Source organism: Anabas testudineus, chromosome 14 (assembly GCF_900324465.2).
Source record: "Anabas testudineus chromosome 14, fAnaTes1.2, whole genome shotgun sequence".
Taxonomy (NCBI): Eukaryota; Metazoa; Chordata; class Actinopteri; order Anabantiformes; family Anabantidae; genus Anabas; species Anabas testudineus.
The window spans coordinates 10,594,046-10,611,974 of NC_046623.1; the positions used below are offsets into that span (position 1 = coordinate 10,594,046).

General features: G+C 38.6%; 1 protein-coding gene across 1 annotated transcript; it reads left to right on the forward strand.

The window, feature by feature from the left end:
* Nucleotides 1-553: 553 nt before the first annotated feature.
* On the forward strand, nt 554-15,307 carry trim37 (tripartite motif containing 37). Its single transcript, XM_026373071.1, has 25 exons — nt 554-797; nt 1,189-1,268; nt 2,144-2,245; nt 2,678-2,718; nt 3,515-3,631; nt 4,324-4,411; nt 4,676-4,798; nt 5,767-5,890; nt 6,600-6,667; nt 6,825-6,949; nt 7,068-7,118; nt 7,536-7,617; nt 7,993-8,069; nt 8,529-8,708; nt 8,858-8,972; nt 9,228-9,419; nt 10,167-10,300; nt 10,503-10,585; nt 11,388-11,615; nt 11,971-12,279; nt 12,988-13,125; nt 13,434-13,608; nt 13,697-13,782; nt 14,135-14,245; nt 15,000-15,307. Exons 2-25 carry the CDS (start codon nt 1,248-1,250, stop codon nt 15,044-15,046), a joined length of 2,817 nt encoding a protein of 938 aa, XP_026228856.1. The 5' UTR covers nt 554-797; nt 1,189-1,247; the 3' UTR covers nt 15,047-15,307.
* Nucleotides 15,308-17,929: the final 2,622 nt, after the last annotated feature.

Genomic DNA, 17,929 nt, shown 5'->3' on the forward strand with positions numbered 1-17,929 from the left:
ATGAGAAAATAGGCACTGGGCACTTCCATCTGTCCTGTAAAGCGCTTTAAGCCAAATTTGTCATTTGTAGGCTATATAAATCAAATTTGACTTGATTTGGATCCAGCTACCATTTTTTTCTGCACATTTAGTTGGCAACAGGTTAAGCAAGTTACAGCAGTTCACGTGTCCCTGTCTCAAAACTGTTTTCCAGAGGCATTCCCAGATAAGACATAACGTTTCTTAAACGGGTAAATGTAGATATTCTTCTTCTTCTTCTTCCCTCTCTTGAGCCAGCATCCAGCATTCAGCATCGTGTAAAAACATGAGAGCTCAACATCCTTCATGAAAGGGTACCCCTTCCCTATGTAGACATAAAAATAAATAAAGCTAAATAAATAGATTATTCTAAATCCTTTACTCTGAGCATTTAAACTCCTGCAGATCTCTTCTGTAGTCTAGGAGCAGTCCAGGCGGTGGCGCTGTATTCCTTTAAGCTGCTTGACAACCTCGAAACCACAACGTCCAGCGAAGAAGAAAAGGAGCCATTTGATTGGTGATTGCTAGGGGACGAGCAGCCTCACAGCAGCCGCTCCCGTTACAGTTACAGCTTCAGTTCAGGGCGAAAAACCCGTGTTGATGTAGTTTGGAGTAAAGTCTAACTTGTGCTTAGACACAGCTGAACCGATGCATATTTAGGTCTTTGTATGTAGTTAAACGAGCCGGAGGTAACACCACCTGTGTGCTAGGATATATAATGTAGCCTTTTTCGAGCCTTGTGTTGATCAGGTGTACCAGACGAAGCCAGGCTCTGTGAGGTAAGAGGGCTATAATGGTCATACCAGCTAGCTAGCTAGCTAGCTAGCCTCCAGTTTCTAAATTATCTGTTTTCTGGTTTCTCCAGTGTAGCCCTCTGACTAATGTTGATATTCGTATCGCCAAACATAGCCGTTGTGATGCCTGCCTCCGGTCAGGTTAGCTGTCAGTGCTGATGCTGGGCCTTGGCTGACACTGATTACAAGCTAGCGGTGATGACCACCGCCAAATAAAACTGTTGTAGTAGTAGTAGTAATGGTTGTTGTTGTTTTTGGGTCACTGCCTCAGAAAGCATTGGTTTTGAATTGAAACAATGACTAGAAGACCAAAAAAGTACATGCTTAATGTAATACAGAATTTAAAATAGTGTCTTTTAATGTTACTTTTCTTTAGACTGTTGGCTCCGACTTCTTTGACTTGTCCTTGAGATCAATAACTTCAAACTGGCTGAAATGGATGAACAAAGTGTTGAGGTATGTATTATACACTAACCATGTAGTTGGAGGTCTTTAATATTCACCCTTTATTGTTTACCACTAATACTCATCTGGTGACAGTCTGAAGGCTGGACAGTGTATCAGATATTAAGGCCAACAGACACATACAACTGACACTTAGCCTCGCAATGCAACTATTGTGTGACTTTGTACAACAATGAACACAATTTTTTTTTACAACTGTGTCAGTATTTAAAATCATATTGTAAAGTTATGAGTGGGAGAAGATCAAACTCTGACACATCTCTTTTTAAATTATTTTCCTGTAACTGCAGCTTTTGCAAGTGCCACTACTAAATGCAGTATATGTTGTGTTGAAACAATTCTGATTAAATATAAAGGCAAATGAACAGTGATTTTGGACAGTAACTATACATCGTCTTCATATTCGAACCAAACTAAAAAACATTTACTCTGTGCAATATAAGCCTTTACCTACCTTTACTTACCTACCATTTTTCTGTATAGCAGCTTTACTGTGATCTAACCACAGACTGTACAACGCTCATATTCAAACCTATAGGCCTAAAGTAAGTTTTATTGTAATCAAAACAGATAATTATTATAAACAGTCAGTTAGACAGTGTTGGGCATATGGTCTTGAAACACACCAGATCCACCAAAAAAAGAGGCAGATGCAGCTTTAGTGAGAGACATTTGTAAACAAAAACGTGTGCCTACCTTTTCTCAGTATACATAGCAGTAAATGTAGAATAATAGTAATAGTACTATTGATTTGTGTAAACCTGCTCACCTTGGCATTTTTGCGAACACTGTAAATGATGCAGATTGAACTTTGTGGTGATTTCTGTGACTAGCTAGTTGTCATTTCATCTCCCGCCCCTCTGCAGAGCATCGCTGAGGTGTTTCGCTGCTTCATCTGCATGGAGAAACTGAGGGATGCTCGTCTCTGCCCACACTGCTCTAAACTCTGCTGCTTCAGCTGCATACGAGTAGGTTTGAGTACACCCTGTATTACTCTGACTCTGGTATAAATAGAGCTTCTAAATCCTTGTATTAAAAAATATTGTTTTAATTATATTTTAATTGTTTTAAATAATTAATTATGCATAAAAAGTTGATTCTGGTTGTCAGATATAAGCTTAATGTTTAAGGAATTTGAGTTATGGAAAAGTGCATTTACAGTTTATAGATTTACAGGGGTAACAACTAACCTTTATGACAAAATGGATTAAGACATACATTATCTGATCTGATATAGCTGGACATAAATAATAACATTGGTTTTGGTATTTTCATGGAATTTAGTGACGGTAAACGCGTTACCAGCCATATCTTAAACAGAATCAGATGTATTTATTTTACAGTGTTTTCACTTTCTGTATTTAGATTGAATTAATAATTTGAAATCTCCTGTTTGGCAGCGATGGTTGACAGAGCAAAGAGCCCAATGTCCACACTGTCGGTAAGCACGCTGACTTATACCTATAGATCATTACATGATATTAATATATGACATTTGTCATCTTTTGGCTGTTTTTGATAATTGATAGGAATTTACTTTGAAAAGTCTACATAAAACCAAACTAGACCACCCAGGACATAACATGAGCATAGTGAAGACATAAAACATGACAAGAAACTCCTATTCCCTCTATAAGGATGTGGAGAACTGACTATCATCTTTATCATTATTTATGCTATCATTCCCCTGGTCTATTATTATTAACCCATTTCATCCATCTTTTGGAATTCTGTGTATATATTTACTTTTTTAATTGTGTTGGTGTAGATCTTTTCTGGTTGTGGTTCTTTTCTTCTGTCTGAATTGACTTTTGAAAGGCAAAACAATTTTCTCTCTGGGATTAATAAAGTGGCTACATTTGCCAGGTTTGAATAAATATGTTTGTTTTAATTTGGTAAAATGGAATATAAAGTATTAAAGAAAACAATATTCTCCACAATATAAAGTAAAAGTTTCTTTTTATATATTCCACTTTTGGTATTGATACCCAAACTGAAAATTAAGTTGCACATCTTTGTTTATCTGACTTGAAAATAGCAGATACAAACATGCTTAGACTTAAGCTAAACTTTTATTACTGTCATTATATAGTTTTGTGTAAATATCTGGTATGTTATATGGTGTATGTGTTTATAAGATATAAACGTGTGTGTGTGTGTGTGTGTGTGTGTGTGTGTGTGTGTGTGTGTGTGTGTGTGTGTGTGTGTGTGTGTGTGTGTGTGTGTGTAACACACAGTGCTCCTCTTCAACTGAGGGAACTGGTCAATTGTCGCTGGGCAGAGGAGGTCACTCAGCAGCTGGACACACTGCAGCTCTGCAACCTCACAAAGCACGAAGACAATGACAAGGACAAGTGAGCACCTCTTATTACTCTTACACCCTCTGTCCTCATTTCCACCTATTAATTTAAAAGTGATTTTTTTTTCTCCCCTTCACAAAAAAATCCAATTTTAACTTGATTAAGAATTAAATAAAAAGTTTAAATTCATTATAATACGTTTATGTTAACATTTTTATGTTACAACAATACTAAACAAACTGGATTTATTCAATTGACATTTCTAACTGAATTATATACACAAGTGAAAGAGGTAAAAGTAAACCTACATGAAAGATGTTCTGTTATGTCTGGAAAAGAAAAATGTTTTAATTATTATTAACTTGGGAAAATTATAGATAGAGAGACGCTGTGTTTATGTCTGATGTTCAGGGTTTTGCAGCCAGAGAAAGCTGTATTTGTGAGCGGGTTTGTTTTTCCCTTTTTTGTAAAAATAAGAAATCCATGAAATATCCAGAAGAAACCTGCAGCTGAAAAGCTAATGTAGTCATATGTCATAATACCTTATCAGAGTGTGCAAACAGTATTTATGTGATTGCATTGGTTTAGTTGAGAGAATACAAAATATCCTAGCATTTTTCCTGTTGTTGTCTTGTTTTTATAAACTCTGAACACACGCTGAAGGTAAACAACATTTTGATTAATGATATTTTTAAAAAGCCTTTGTATCTCACATGTTTGTGTCTTGTTCAACGGTTTCTCTGCAGATGTGAAAATCACCATGAGAAGCTCAGTGTTTTCTGTTGGACTTGTAAGAAATGCATCTGTCACCAGTGTGCTTTGTGGGGAGGCATGGTAGTGTTTCCCATCTTTTATTTTTTCACTACAGTTTACTGTTGAGTTGGGGTTATATATTATTTTTGTTAATGATAAAGCTGACACATATTTTTTTTAATTTATCGATTAATATAAATGTCAGGAAAAAATGCTTATGAATGCTTGCTAATTCCCCAGGTGCTTGCTTGCTTAGTGTACAGAAGCCCAGCATGTTCAATTTGCAGTGACTTGAACCAGAGAAAAGAAAAACCTGAGTGTAATTGGTATTTTTGTTGTGTCCAGCACGGAGGCCACACCTTCAAACCTCTAGTGGAGATTTATGAGCAGCATGTGACCAAGGTGAAAGAGGAGGTTGCCAAGCTCCGCCGCCGCCTCATGGAGCTTATCAGTCTGGTGCAGGAAGTGGTGAGGACTGTTCAGAGGATGAATCCTTTCTATTTTGGACACTTAAGCTTTCCTGTAGTGCAGCCCTCTGGCATGCTTGTCATCTGTGTACACAATGGACCTCTTGCTAAAATTATTTCTTTTTATTCTTATTTTCCTTTCGTATGAAATTTGTTTCTAAACTGCACAAGTCTTCACTCCCTTGGAAGTGTTTCTCCCGTTATGTTTTTGTTTTTTTGTCATGGTTGGTTTAATCTGGGTTTTTTTTTTTTTAAAGAATTTACAAAAAATACTCTTTCATGTCAAAGTGAAAACAGGTCTATACAAAGTAATATAATATTTAAAATATGAAAGTGAAAATAAGTAATTGCATAAGTATTCATCCTCGTGACAATAACTGATCACTGGTGCAGCTACACAAAAGGGGGAACCTTTTTTTTGTGTTTAAAAAAATCTTTGAGCTTGAGTTGACCATTACTAAGTGTAATTTATAAAACAAACAACAAAAACAAAACACGCAAACAAAATTGTAGTCACAATGATGAGGCACTGGATAAAATATAGTGAAGGAGATAATGTTTCTTATTCTGACTTCTGAAGACACAAGTGTAACAAATATTAATAAGTGTGAATTTTATAAGCACTTTAAACTAAACTCAGAAAAACATAAGTTAAAGTTTAGAGGAGAAATCACATCAGATGAATCTATAAAATCATTTAAGTAACTCAACCATCTCTTCACTTCATCGATAGACTAGGATTAAATGAATAAACAATGTTTTGATGTTTTTTCAAGACTAGAAAAAACATTAAAACATTGTTTGAAAGTGTCTACGGTATGTTCCATGCATTTAAATTGGTGTACAGAGAACTTTAAGGCAGTGGGGGCTTGTTGTACTGTTAACATCCACTAGATGGCACTGACATGTTAATTAAGCTTTTAGGATTATGAAGTTGTTAGTCACTTTGTGAATGTGTGTGTCTTTTAGGAGAGGAACGTAGAGGCTGTCAGAGGAGCAAAGGATGAGAGGGTCAGAGAGATCAGAAATGCTGTGGAAATGATGATCGCCCGTCTGGACAACCAACTCAAGAACAAGCTTATCACCCTCATGGGTAGGACTAGGGACACACGCTGTTACATCGCATGTGTTCTGATTTTTAGGTTTACAAGACACATGCATGTTGCAAGCAGTCACAGTTTTATCAAAGTTTTTTTTTTTCTTCTTCTGGTACAAATCTGAACTTAGTGTTGCGGCAGCAAAAGGTCAAATACAGAGAATGAGACTGAATGCATCCCACGTTTGTCTTGTCTTGTGGTTTATTTTACTTATTTACTACGTATTAACTCATATTCATAAGGGAAAGAGAGAAGAATTTATTTGTACTTTCAGTATAAGAAAAGCAGGTATCCAGCGCCCTTGAATCCATAAGGAACATTAATGTAAAAGACACCTACGGAATGTGTGAATGACAAAAGGCCATCACAGCAGATAAAGATAGATCAGATCATCAATGTTGTATGTCTCATGTCTGAAAATGGTTCTTGTTGGCATAAGACACCTGAACTAGCACTAAATCTGTCCCGGAGTTAAGCCATTACTCTTACAAAATCTGCAGACTCTGTGCTGAGAGCAGTGATAGGTACCTTTTTATAGCTATGGGTAATGTACATATGAAATATTAAACTGTACTGAGTGAATGCATGCACTCATCTAATACATAAACATCCTGCACACCCACCCACTCATACTCACCAGCCTCCATCAGAGTTGACCTACAGCTTAAGTATACTGAAAATAGAAATTGCGTTCCTCCTCACCAGGCCAGAAGACGTCCTTGACCCAGGAGACAGAGCTGCTGGAGTCTCTTCTGCAGGAAGTGGAGCATCAGGTTGGTAGTCATTGAATTGTATTGTTACATTGTTGTGCAGTATAACAACAAAGTTATGTGTTGACCTATTTTTTGGCTGAAACTGTTACTGTAAGATTTTAATGTAACTAGTAGTCACAGAATTGTGATACTATGAGTCTGTGTGTGTGTTGAACAGCTTCACTCCTGCAGTAAGAGTGAACTCATCTCTAAGAGTCCAGAGATCCTGCTCATGTTCCAGCAAGTCCATCGGAAACCCATGCAGTCGTTCGTCACCACACCAGTCCCTCCAGACTTCACCAGGTAATCTCCTCAGCTGTAGGAAAGGTCAAGTTATACAGTTGCCTGACAGTGATAACGAACTCCATGCTTTGGTCAGTGCGTTTTTGTGTGTAATAATCTTTCCTCTGTGTTCTTTTAGTGAGCTGGTTCCTGCTTATGACTCCAGCACTTTTGTTCTTGTCAACTTCAGGTAAACTACCTCAAATCTACTGTTGTTACTGTATAGCTGCTATAGCAGAAAAACTGAAAATTGGCTACATTGCTACTTACACTATTTAAACAATGTTAGTTAATGTCATTACTTTTAGAGATAATGTAACTAACAGTCATGGACGAATAACTGACAAAAGAAAGTTGGTGGGGTCCTGGGGTTGTTAACGGAGAGATTGGGGCACTTTGAAGAAGTTTCACCCACCACTGAATCTGGTTCAAGAACATTTTCCACTTATACTTATTAAACCTGGAGGACCCCAGCTAACGAGCAAAGCTTTTAGGATGTACACATTTGCTATTATCACTTTACTTACAGTAAAACTGAATAAATAATGTCATTGCTGCTGCCAGTTTGTCTACAAGTTTTTATATTGGTGTGTTTTTGTGTGTGTAGCACCCTGAGGCAGCGGGCTGACCCAGTGTACAGCCCTCCTCTGCAGATATCTGGGCTCTGCTGGAGACTCAAAGTCTACCCTGTGAGTTTGAAACAGTTTTCTCTCTCTTGTATCTTTCCCATAAAAAAGAAATGTTTTAACAATGACTGTTAGAGTTGTATATGAAGATCAATACCTCTCTTACATCTGTCTACAGCCATCAGTCCATTAGCAAGGGGTAGCGTATAGACTGGAAGCACGGGAAACCAAATAGGCTGGTTCTGCCCAGCCTCAACAAAATCTACTAGAACTAGATTTTAATCTCACTAATAAGCCCCATTAGATCTTGCTAGTCCCAGTAACTACGCCTCAGTTTGGCATAAACATAGCATAAACCTTGGAGCTGTGTTATCTAACAATTTGTATTGGAAACTCAGAATGAATAATAATAAATAAATAATAATGTGTTTTCATCAGGATGGTAATGGTGTAGTCCGTGGAAACTACCTGTCTGTGTTCTTGGAACTGTCTGCTGGACTCCCTGAAACATCAAAGTATGAATTATTTATTAATAAATGTCCTTTAAATTCTCTACAAACTCAAATAAATATATAATTTGTTTGTTATTTTCTTGTTTCATCAGACCTTCTGTGTCCCTGCAAACTTCTTTCTTTTTCTTTATAGATTAGTCTGTTGATATGTTTAGGAAATTTACCTTTACATCAAAATTATATCAAAATCTCAAGACTTCTTTCTTTTTTTCTTTTATACCAAAAGTATCACCTCTGTCTAGTCACCACTTGCATAGCAGAAGCTCTAAAGACAGATGTACTGTACATTCACTTTTGACACAAGCAGCTGTGTGTGTTGCTGATATACAAACTGCAGTTAAAATCAGTCAGTCTTTACTGTCATTTAGTTGTTTAAGTATAACAACATATCTTTGGTACCATCATCTCATACCTCTCATTTCATATTTTTCTGCAAACTGATGTTATCATGCTTCTGTGTAGGTATGAGTATCGTGTGGAGATGGTCCATCAGGCCTCTAGTGACCCAACCAAGAATATTATCCGCGAGTTTGCCTCAGACTTTGAGGTTGGTGAATGCTGGGGCTACAACCGCTTCTTCAGGTTGGATCTTCTTGCCAGCGAGGGCTACCTGAACATGCAGACTGACACACTGGTCCTCCGGTGAGCTCACACTCAAACACCCCCATCATCCTGATGATCCTGAGTGGGCTCACTTTCACACTCTTATATTACAGACCCAAGCAGCACAGCATAGCAGGTCTGTTGTTGCAGACTGAGTGTTTTTTGCTTTTTGTGTGTGTGCTGCACAGCTACCAAGTTCGTTCACCCACGTTCTTCCAGAAGTGCAGAGATCAGTACTGGTACATCAGCCAGCTGGAATCAGCCCAGAGTGGCTACATACAGCAGATCAACAACCTCAAAGAGGTACACCCTGTGTGTGTGTGTGTGTGTGTGTGTGTGTGTGTGTGTGTGTGTGTGTGTGTGTGTGTGTGTGTGTGTGTGTGTGTGTGTGTGTGTGTGTGTGTGTGTGTGTGTGTGTGTGTGTGTGTGTGTGTGTGTGCGCCCTTGTTTAAATTTGAGAAGCCGTTCACTTTAAGGAAAACCATGTTAAATCATGCACAGAACCTTAACAAATAATGAATTAATGATTTGCTCAGTCTATAACTCTTCTGATTTCAGAGACTGGCCATCGAGCTGTTTCGCCGTCAGACGTCACGCAGCTCCTCACCCCCTGATGCAAGACTTACTGCAGGAACTACCACTTCTGAACGAGAGCCTCGCTCAGTAAAGAGTGATGATGATATCCAGACGTCTCTGAACAACAGCAAAAAAGGCGAGGAAGAAGAAAGGACCCAGCATGATGACTCAAACGTAAGAATGGAATATATTGAGGCTGCAGCTTAATGTTTCTTTCAGTTTATTTATTTGGCTTGGTCTCGTTGAAGTTGTGGAGCAAGCAAAAGAAAGACACTTGACATTACCCTGTAGAGGCAATAACCATGTTGATTTATCAAAACATAAGAATGTTTTAAATCTTCACATACTGTAGATACTGTTTGAGTCTTTTTTTATTTTATTTTGCATGCAGCACATCTTTATTGGTTTCCAGTGTTTTTTTTTTTTTTTAAGATTGCTGGGGAAGTCTTAGTTTGGAAAATGTTGTGCAAGTTTGGGGAATAATTTGTTTGGCAAAATACACTAAACACAAATGCTAAAATCTTTCAGCCAAAAGCAGTTTGTGACCAGCTAAATGTGATCAAACCAAAAAACCTGTAAATGTTGAATCATTGTTCTTTCTTTTGTCTTCGTTTTTCATGCAAGCAGTTCTCCTTAGTTTTGAATAGCACTTCTTTCTCCAAAGGGAAAAAAGTGAGACGACTTCAAATAGTTGCCAAAAACAATTCTCATATTTATCTCCTGAGATTAGGATCTCATAACTATGACAAAACCAATCCAGTTTATTTTCTTTGGCTGGGATCTTCTTATGAGACATGTAACCAGATTGCAATTAGTTGTAACAAGAGAACCATGACTGCAGTGGTCTTTACAGATCAAAATATAGAAAGCATATATTAGGCCATTAGCTTGGTGTGATCATAAAGTCACTGTGTTGTCCAGGAGCTGTCAGACGGTGACTTAGAGGTGGACTGTCTGACAGAGGAGGAGGTGAACCCGCTGGATGGCAGCAGCACCTCAGGGAGCTCGACAGCCACTAGTAACACAGAGGAGAATGACATAGATGAAGAGACCATGTGAGTAGTATGAGTAGTATCTCAACTTTCCTTTAATGCAATGCAAAGACAGCTAAGGGACAGTAACACAAAGGGGGAATTTCATACTGACTTTCCTACCTGTAATAAAATGTCAATTAATAATAATAATAAAAGCATCGCATTTACCACTTGAATAATAATTACTTAACACCATACTTTGTATTTGTGTATATTTGCACAGGTCAGGAGAGAATGATGTTGATTTCATTGGAAACCTGGAGACAGAAGAAGGAGAGTTACCTGATGACTTCGCTGGAGCCACAGGTATAAATTATAAACCAATATAAAATTGTTTGTCATGATTAATTACATATACATTTTTATACCTCTTGTGTAGCAATATACTTACACTACACTGTTTAGCTTTGCAGAGGAGACCTGGCTTTTGTTGTTGTTTGCAAATGTTGTATCTGAAAATCCTGTCAACAGAATTCATTGAAACTTGGTGGAAAGTTATATTTTGGGTCAGGGGATAAAGTACATATACAGTATATTCATGTATGCCTAACCCCAAGAGCCTGGGTGACATCAATTATATCTTCTGATCTCCTCGACCAGTAGTTCTCTAAATGTATTTTTTGTGCTAAAGCAAGAAAAAAGACACATTTGCAAACCTTGACCTATCAAATATTTGATGTTTTGCCCCAGATAAAGGTCTTGCTCTGCCTTCAATAGAGGCAAATAAAGACTCAGCCACTATTTGAGAATTTACAGACTCAAATCTATTGGCGATGTTTGGCAACAGCACAAATAGAGCATAGTGGTTTGATGGTGGATCTCAAAGCAGCTTCTTCAGTGTGTTTGACTGTGTTGGTGTTGAAAGGCATGAAGAGGATGAGTCATTGTTGGTGCACTGGACCCCTTGCAGCGTGCTGTTATAGAAACACTTGGTGTCCGTATGTGGACATGTGTGGGGGGATTGTGTGTGTTTGCCTGGTGAGATGTAAGAGTTGAACTCCGCAGCAATGTTGCTGCACATTCTTTATTTTCCATATTGTAGTCATTTTTTTTAATAATTTGTTTTCCTTTAAAGCCTCTAAACTCTTGTCTACTACCTGATTTGCAGGTGGTTCCAGCTCTAGTGCACGTTCCTTGCATCGCAGCATTGCTGCTGGCCGTGGTGCCAGTAGTAGTGGGGCTGCCAATGGTGGTGCTGTTGGGCCAGGCAACAACAGCCTCCTGGAAATCGACCCAGTCATACTAATCCAGCTGTTAGATCTAAAGGAGCGCAGCAGCGTGGAGTCTCTCTGGGGCCTCCAACCTCGGCCTCCAGTATCTCTCCTGCACAGCCAAGGTCTGTAAATACAACTGCCAGCTTGCTGACAACAAATCATTACAGCTAAACTGAGAATCAATACTTAAAACTCACACACAGGGTCCCTCCAAAATAAGAAATCCCTGTTCTACAGCAGCTATAGTTGACAAAGATTGATCTTTTTTAAAGGGACGCAGTGGCATATTGTTTTTAACTCTAACCTAGACATACTGTATAGAGCAGTAATAAATGTTTATTTCATTGCTCTCCAGTGATTGAAATCACCTCAGGCTGATGCTAATGCTCAACATGAAATCAAATAATAAATGGAGCCAATACAACATAACAAACAAATAAAATCTAATGAATTTCCTTTTCCTGTTTTTCTCTTCAGCTCATTCTCACTCCAGGAAAGAACGAGAGCGACGGCCTCAGGTGGTGCGAAGATCAGCTCCAGACTCAGGCGTTCTGATCCGCCTCAAGGCTCAGATGGCTGAGGTCCGCAGCAAGATGTCTGATGTCAAGAGTCAGGTGCTGGAGGCTCGGGGATCTGCAGAGCCCCGGCCAGGCCCATTAGGGGCCTTCGGTGTGGAAGAGGTATCATCTCACCATGATGATTCAGAGTTGTCGGCTTGTCGAAAGCCCAGTGAGCTGGACCTGCTGGGGAGAGCAGGAGGTGCTCGGTCTAGATCCTGTCGCCCTGGTGAGCAATTCTCTTAATCCTTCAAGGGAGTGAATGAATACTTTGCTGTAATTTGTGATGTCACTATAAAATTACATTGCTACTTTTGTAAATAAGAGATATCTAAAAATATGCTATAACTTTGTCCCTCTAGATTATTATGTGTAGGTTCATGGAGAACTGATGGGGTATGAATATGTAGTTCATATGGTATAGGTATTAAGACTGAAAGTCTGTCCCGTCACGTGTGTCTAAGAGTTGACGTGCAACATTGTGTTTTGAAAATAGATACTGTAACTGGCTGATTTCATGGCTTCCACCAACCATTTCCATCAGTAGTTTAAGACAAGTCAGCTCAAATCCAGAATATTGTTCTGGCATCAGTCTCATCAACCACTTATCACTGCCTGCTGCCACTTTGGAAATCATCCACTGAAAATCCACACTAATTTCTCACAATGCTGTGATCTTTGAGTAATATAGAGCAGCTTTACTCTATTTTGGTTTAAAATGATACAGTTGGCTTTTTTGATATGACCTCAGTGAGTCACTGTTATTTAAACAGACTTAAAACTTTTATTGACATCAATCCAGACTCCAAACGTTGATACTGACAGTTTTTTTTTTTCATCTCAAACGATTCTAACATGTAATTTCACTGTTATTGGGTCAGGAAAGCTGAGATAATTACATGTTTGCATGTGTTTCTGTTTTTTTGTGTATATGCAGCCAGGAAATCACTCTCCCCTGTCTTGGACATGGTTGTGAAGAGGAGGAGTCCAGAGGAGATGGAGAAAGAACTGAGAGGAGCAGAGGCAGCTACAGAGCTCAGCCTGCTTCCTAAAGAGGGACTTGGATGTGCAGAAGGTCAATAGTTTATTAACTTATATTACTACTTAAATGATCTGCATTTATATATATATATATATATATATATATATATATATATATATATATATATATATATATATATATATATATATATATATATATATATTCATTCACTGAAGCAACCCTTAAATGCAACATACACATAAGATGTAGCTGATGTTGAATAAGTTTTGTTTCTTAAAAGGCTGCTTTCCTTTTTTTTTAACAAATTAGGCTGATATTGGCGAAATTAAACCACAACCTTGTCTTTCTATTGTATGACTTTGTGTCTGTTTCTGCTCCAGGAGTGCTGAAGGCCGATGGCACACAGGGCCCCCTTGTGTCTCTTGGCAACTCATCATCAGAGCAGGCCTCCACCTCCAAGCAGTATGGTGCCTTAGGGCCCAGGGACGATGTCTTCTCTCTGGGAGGACCAAGCTACATGACTGCCAGCAAGAATTGTGGCAGTAGGACCCTAGGGTGAGGCTTTTTATTCACAGGACAAATGTAGCCATTTAGCCCACGTCTCTTGTCTTAGAACTATCTCTGCCATTTCATGTTACTCCAGGGCAGCCATGCTGGACTGTGAATCTGAAAGCTCAGGAAACTCCAATCAGTCCTTGTTGGAGGAAGCTTCTGTACAATCAAATGAAGGTCTGTTCGCCCTCTTCTTTTACACAAACCAAACCTCTGCAGCACTGCAACTTAAAATGTTCATTTTCAGTACAGCTGCATGACGCTCTGTGCTGTATGAGTCACATCTATCTGAAACGATAATGGTCTAAGTTGAAATATCTGCTTTCTTTAGAATCCCATCTGTTATATACAGCTGTGAACGGATGTTGTTAAAAACACTTGTTAAAAACACTTGTTACAACCTAGGTCTCACATTTATTTGCTCAGCAGCACCCACACCATAACATTGCTCATGCTCATTGCATGTAGGATATATTTTTAATGTTTAGTAATGTTTCGTGAACACTTTTTTTCCCTATGTTGTTTGTAGATCAGTTGCCATCTGTCGTGGTGGCAGCAACAAGCAGTGACAGCGACACTGAGGATGAGGCTTTGCAGAGCAACAACTCCCGCTATGACAACCAGACTCCTCCCTGCACAGGTATCTTACACATTATGTGTCTCTGATAGCACACACATGTAGCTGGGGGTCTTACATCAACCCTCTCACACTGTCTGATTTTGGGCAGTGTTATGGAATAACACTGCCATTTGTCATTAGAAAGCGTGGTTATGGTTATTGCTACTCCTCAGGGGGGAAAAAAACAAAAACAACCTCTTTTGCCATCATTATGCTAGTGTATAGTGTTGGACTCAGATGTTTGGCTGATCTTTAGCACACTGGACAAATTTCCTTCCAAGTGCAGATTTGAAAAAAGGCTTGAGACACTGCAAAGAAAATGCTAATTAAATGCTTGTTTAGATCCTCTCCTGTTATGTAAACGTTGGTTCAAGAGAACAGTGGTTACTGGAACTAAATCTCCAATTAGGTGGCAATAAACCATTGCATTACTGTCAATTTCAAGTCACAAGATTAATTTATGTTATAATTTATTAACCAAGTCTCAACTGGGAAAAAAAAGTCCAGTCCAAGTGGCTAGTCTCTGTGAGTTAGCTGCTTCAGTCGTCTGCTTTCATATCATGTGACCTCTTTTATATAAAACTACTGATTATAACGCCGGAGCGAATTTGTTTGTGGGTTCCATTAGGAGCATGCAGGTGTTAACGTGTTTTTATTGTATCAACCATGTTACAACACATCACCTCAGCTGTACACACACTTATTTCTAACCCAGAGTGAGTGTAGACAAGAAAAGAAAACACAGATAAATAATTTCTCCTCTTGGTTCTTACAGGAGAGCAGCTTCTGTCAGATGACATGAGTATGCCCAGTGACAGGTGATTCCCTCTGCTACTGTCAGACCTGGCAAACCACTGCTTTGTGCTCAGTGGCCACACCATGATGCAATAGCGGCCGGAGACAACACACATGCTAGTTACACAGATCTGTAGAGTAAAAGCTGCTTGTTATACATGATCTTAACTAGAAGACAAAGCTAATTAGTTTTTCCAGAAACACTATTAATGTCCTCATTATTTATTAACTGGTCAGATGACCAGATAGTACCAACGTTAATATTATTAAAACTTTAAGGAATCAACACTGCAATTTTGTCAGTTTTCATTGTATGTTTGTCTACTAATGATGACCTCAGCAGTTTGATATTTTTACTCTATCTGCTGCCTTTTCTGGTCATTTAGAGAGAGATCTCCTGTCACGTCTTTGATATATCAGTAACCACTTCATAGGAAAATGTGACTACCACAATGACTGAATCTCTGTTGGTGTGTCTTGTTACTTTTATTATTCACTTCACCTGGACAGTGAGGCATTTACTTAGACTCTAGAATCTCCTTTTCTGTCTGTTACCATACAGTGTGTAAATGCTTTTTAAATCTGACAAGTTTACAAGTTTGCATGTGCTTAGGATCAACTGTACATAAACTGTAGCCTGTCAATAAGACCTTAGTGTTTTATAACTGCATATGAAGTTTAGTTCAGTCTGTCCAGGCTTTCATCTGATAATTTATTCCACTTCCTTTAGTCCTGTCTCTGAACCTCCCAGTGTTGGTGCTTAAAATACACTATTTACTCCTTAAAAATTCAGTTTTGTAACATTGCAGTTTCACAGCTGCATAAATCTGGTGCTTCTTTTCCTGAAGTAGACCTGTAGTGCTCGATTAGCTTTTCTTGTATAACTGTCTTCACTGTTAATAACAGTCACAGCAGCAATTGCAATATCTGTGTTTATTTAACGTTTGAAAAGGTTAAATGGACACAGAATCACATGGATTATAAAACTGCTGCTGCACTGCTCTCTGTGGGCTTAAACTTTGAAGCATGCTGCAGATCTGTCCATGTCTTCAACATCTGCTAAGACGTCACTGACATTAATAACCATTAATGATTGTTCTGCTACACAGACAGCACAGCTAATTAATATTGTTGTAAACACCTGTGTTTTCCTACTGTGACATGTCAGTGTCTGCAGATCCTTCTTAAATCTCAGAACTTGACAGCGAAGGCTTAGCAATCTGTGTAATTATGTAAGACGTACTCTGCTGCACTGATAGCTCGCTCGTTTGGTTTGTCTTCAGTGTTATTTTTATCTAAATACTAACACCAAACACACATTCAAAGCACAAACATCTAAGGCTGCTGCCACATTGTGCACATGATTGGGAGAAAACATGGAGACTTCTGCACTTTGCAAGACTGTTGATATACTCAGAAGTGGACCATTTCTCCTTCAGTGAGCCATTTCTTATTTTATTTTATTTTATTAATATAATTTGAAGAGCACTTCATAGTTTTTTTCAGTTAAAAGGTATGACATTACATATTGTACGTGTCTGTAGTGATTAGTTTACATTGTAAATATCTGCACATATGACGCTGTGAGAGCTTGCTATACATCCGCCTTAAAGTGCATGACTTTAATGAATGGGTTAAGGTTTGCACCAAGACAAGTCGAATTGAAATCATCCACCAGATGATGTTTGAATTGCATTTAACTCTATAAATCCAGTTGGTTTTTCTTCCTTATTGATTTAGGCTGACTCTCTCATGCTGTCTAATAATTCTTTCTTTATTTGTGCTTGTTGTGTCAAGCTGCTTTTATTTTTTATGTTTCCAGAATGCGCTCGGCGTTATGTGATATGTGTACATTATCTTTTTAACAAATAAAATATTTACAATCCTGGAAATGACTGCCTCAGTCTGCCCTGCCATATTCAAGTCAGTGTCTCCAGTCACACTTGTCATTTCCTTAAAGGAAAAACTGTCACGTTTCTTCCGTCTCTCTGGATTTTAACAGCCTGACGTCCTCAAAGTCCAAACTGCTGAAAAGGAGAGAATAAAGCCAGATTACGAGTAGGGTGAAATGATGAGTCTTTTTATAGAAAGAATGTGGAGGACTGCTCACTTTTGTAAAGCTGTTTATGTAACAGCAGACAGCACTGTTCCACATGAAAGCCCTGTTACAGCATCACATCACTCTTCACACGGCGTAGCTCCTGGCCTTTCACTCTGCTACATGACAAGTTTGTTCATATTTCATATAATGCACCCCTCTGACTAAAAAAAAAAAAAAAAACTTCCTGGTGATCGTTCTGGCATCTTTGGACCTATTGTATGTGTGTCTGACATGTTATGGATGAAGGCGAGAAGTGGGGTACACCCCGGGCAGTCTAGCACATACAGTACAAACAGAAAGCCACTCAAGTTCACATTTACGCCCACGGGGGATTTAGAGTAACCAATTAACCTACCTTTGGACTATGATGTGGGAGGAAATCAGATCAAGCAGGCACAGGGAGAACATGCAGACTCCACACAGAAAGGCCTCCGCTGGTGTGCAGATTTACACCCTGAACCTTCTTGCTGTTGACAGTAGTGCTAACCACTGCAACGGTATGGATATAAAAATAAAAATAAATGACAAAATGACAGCCACATAGTTTGCAGTAATTGTGGTGCTCCTATATTCGGAGGATAGCGTGAGGGTCTGTTACAGTACATTTGTCTTTAGTTTGTCTCTTAGTCTCTCCATGGCTATTTGGTGTTACAAACAGCAGCTAATAATTTATATTATTCATTTTTGGAATATTTGAAGTTATTATTACTTTACTGCTGGACCTTTACTTTGAGTCCACGTTCCCTTCTTTAAAACTGTGCCTGACACTTGTGGGTAATTAAATGTAACAGACAAAAGGCTGCAGAGAC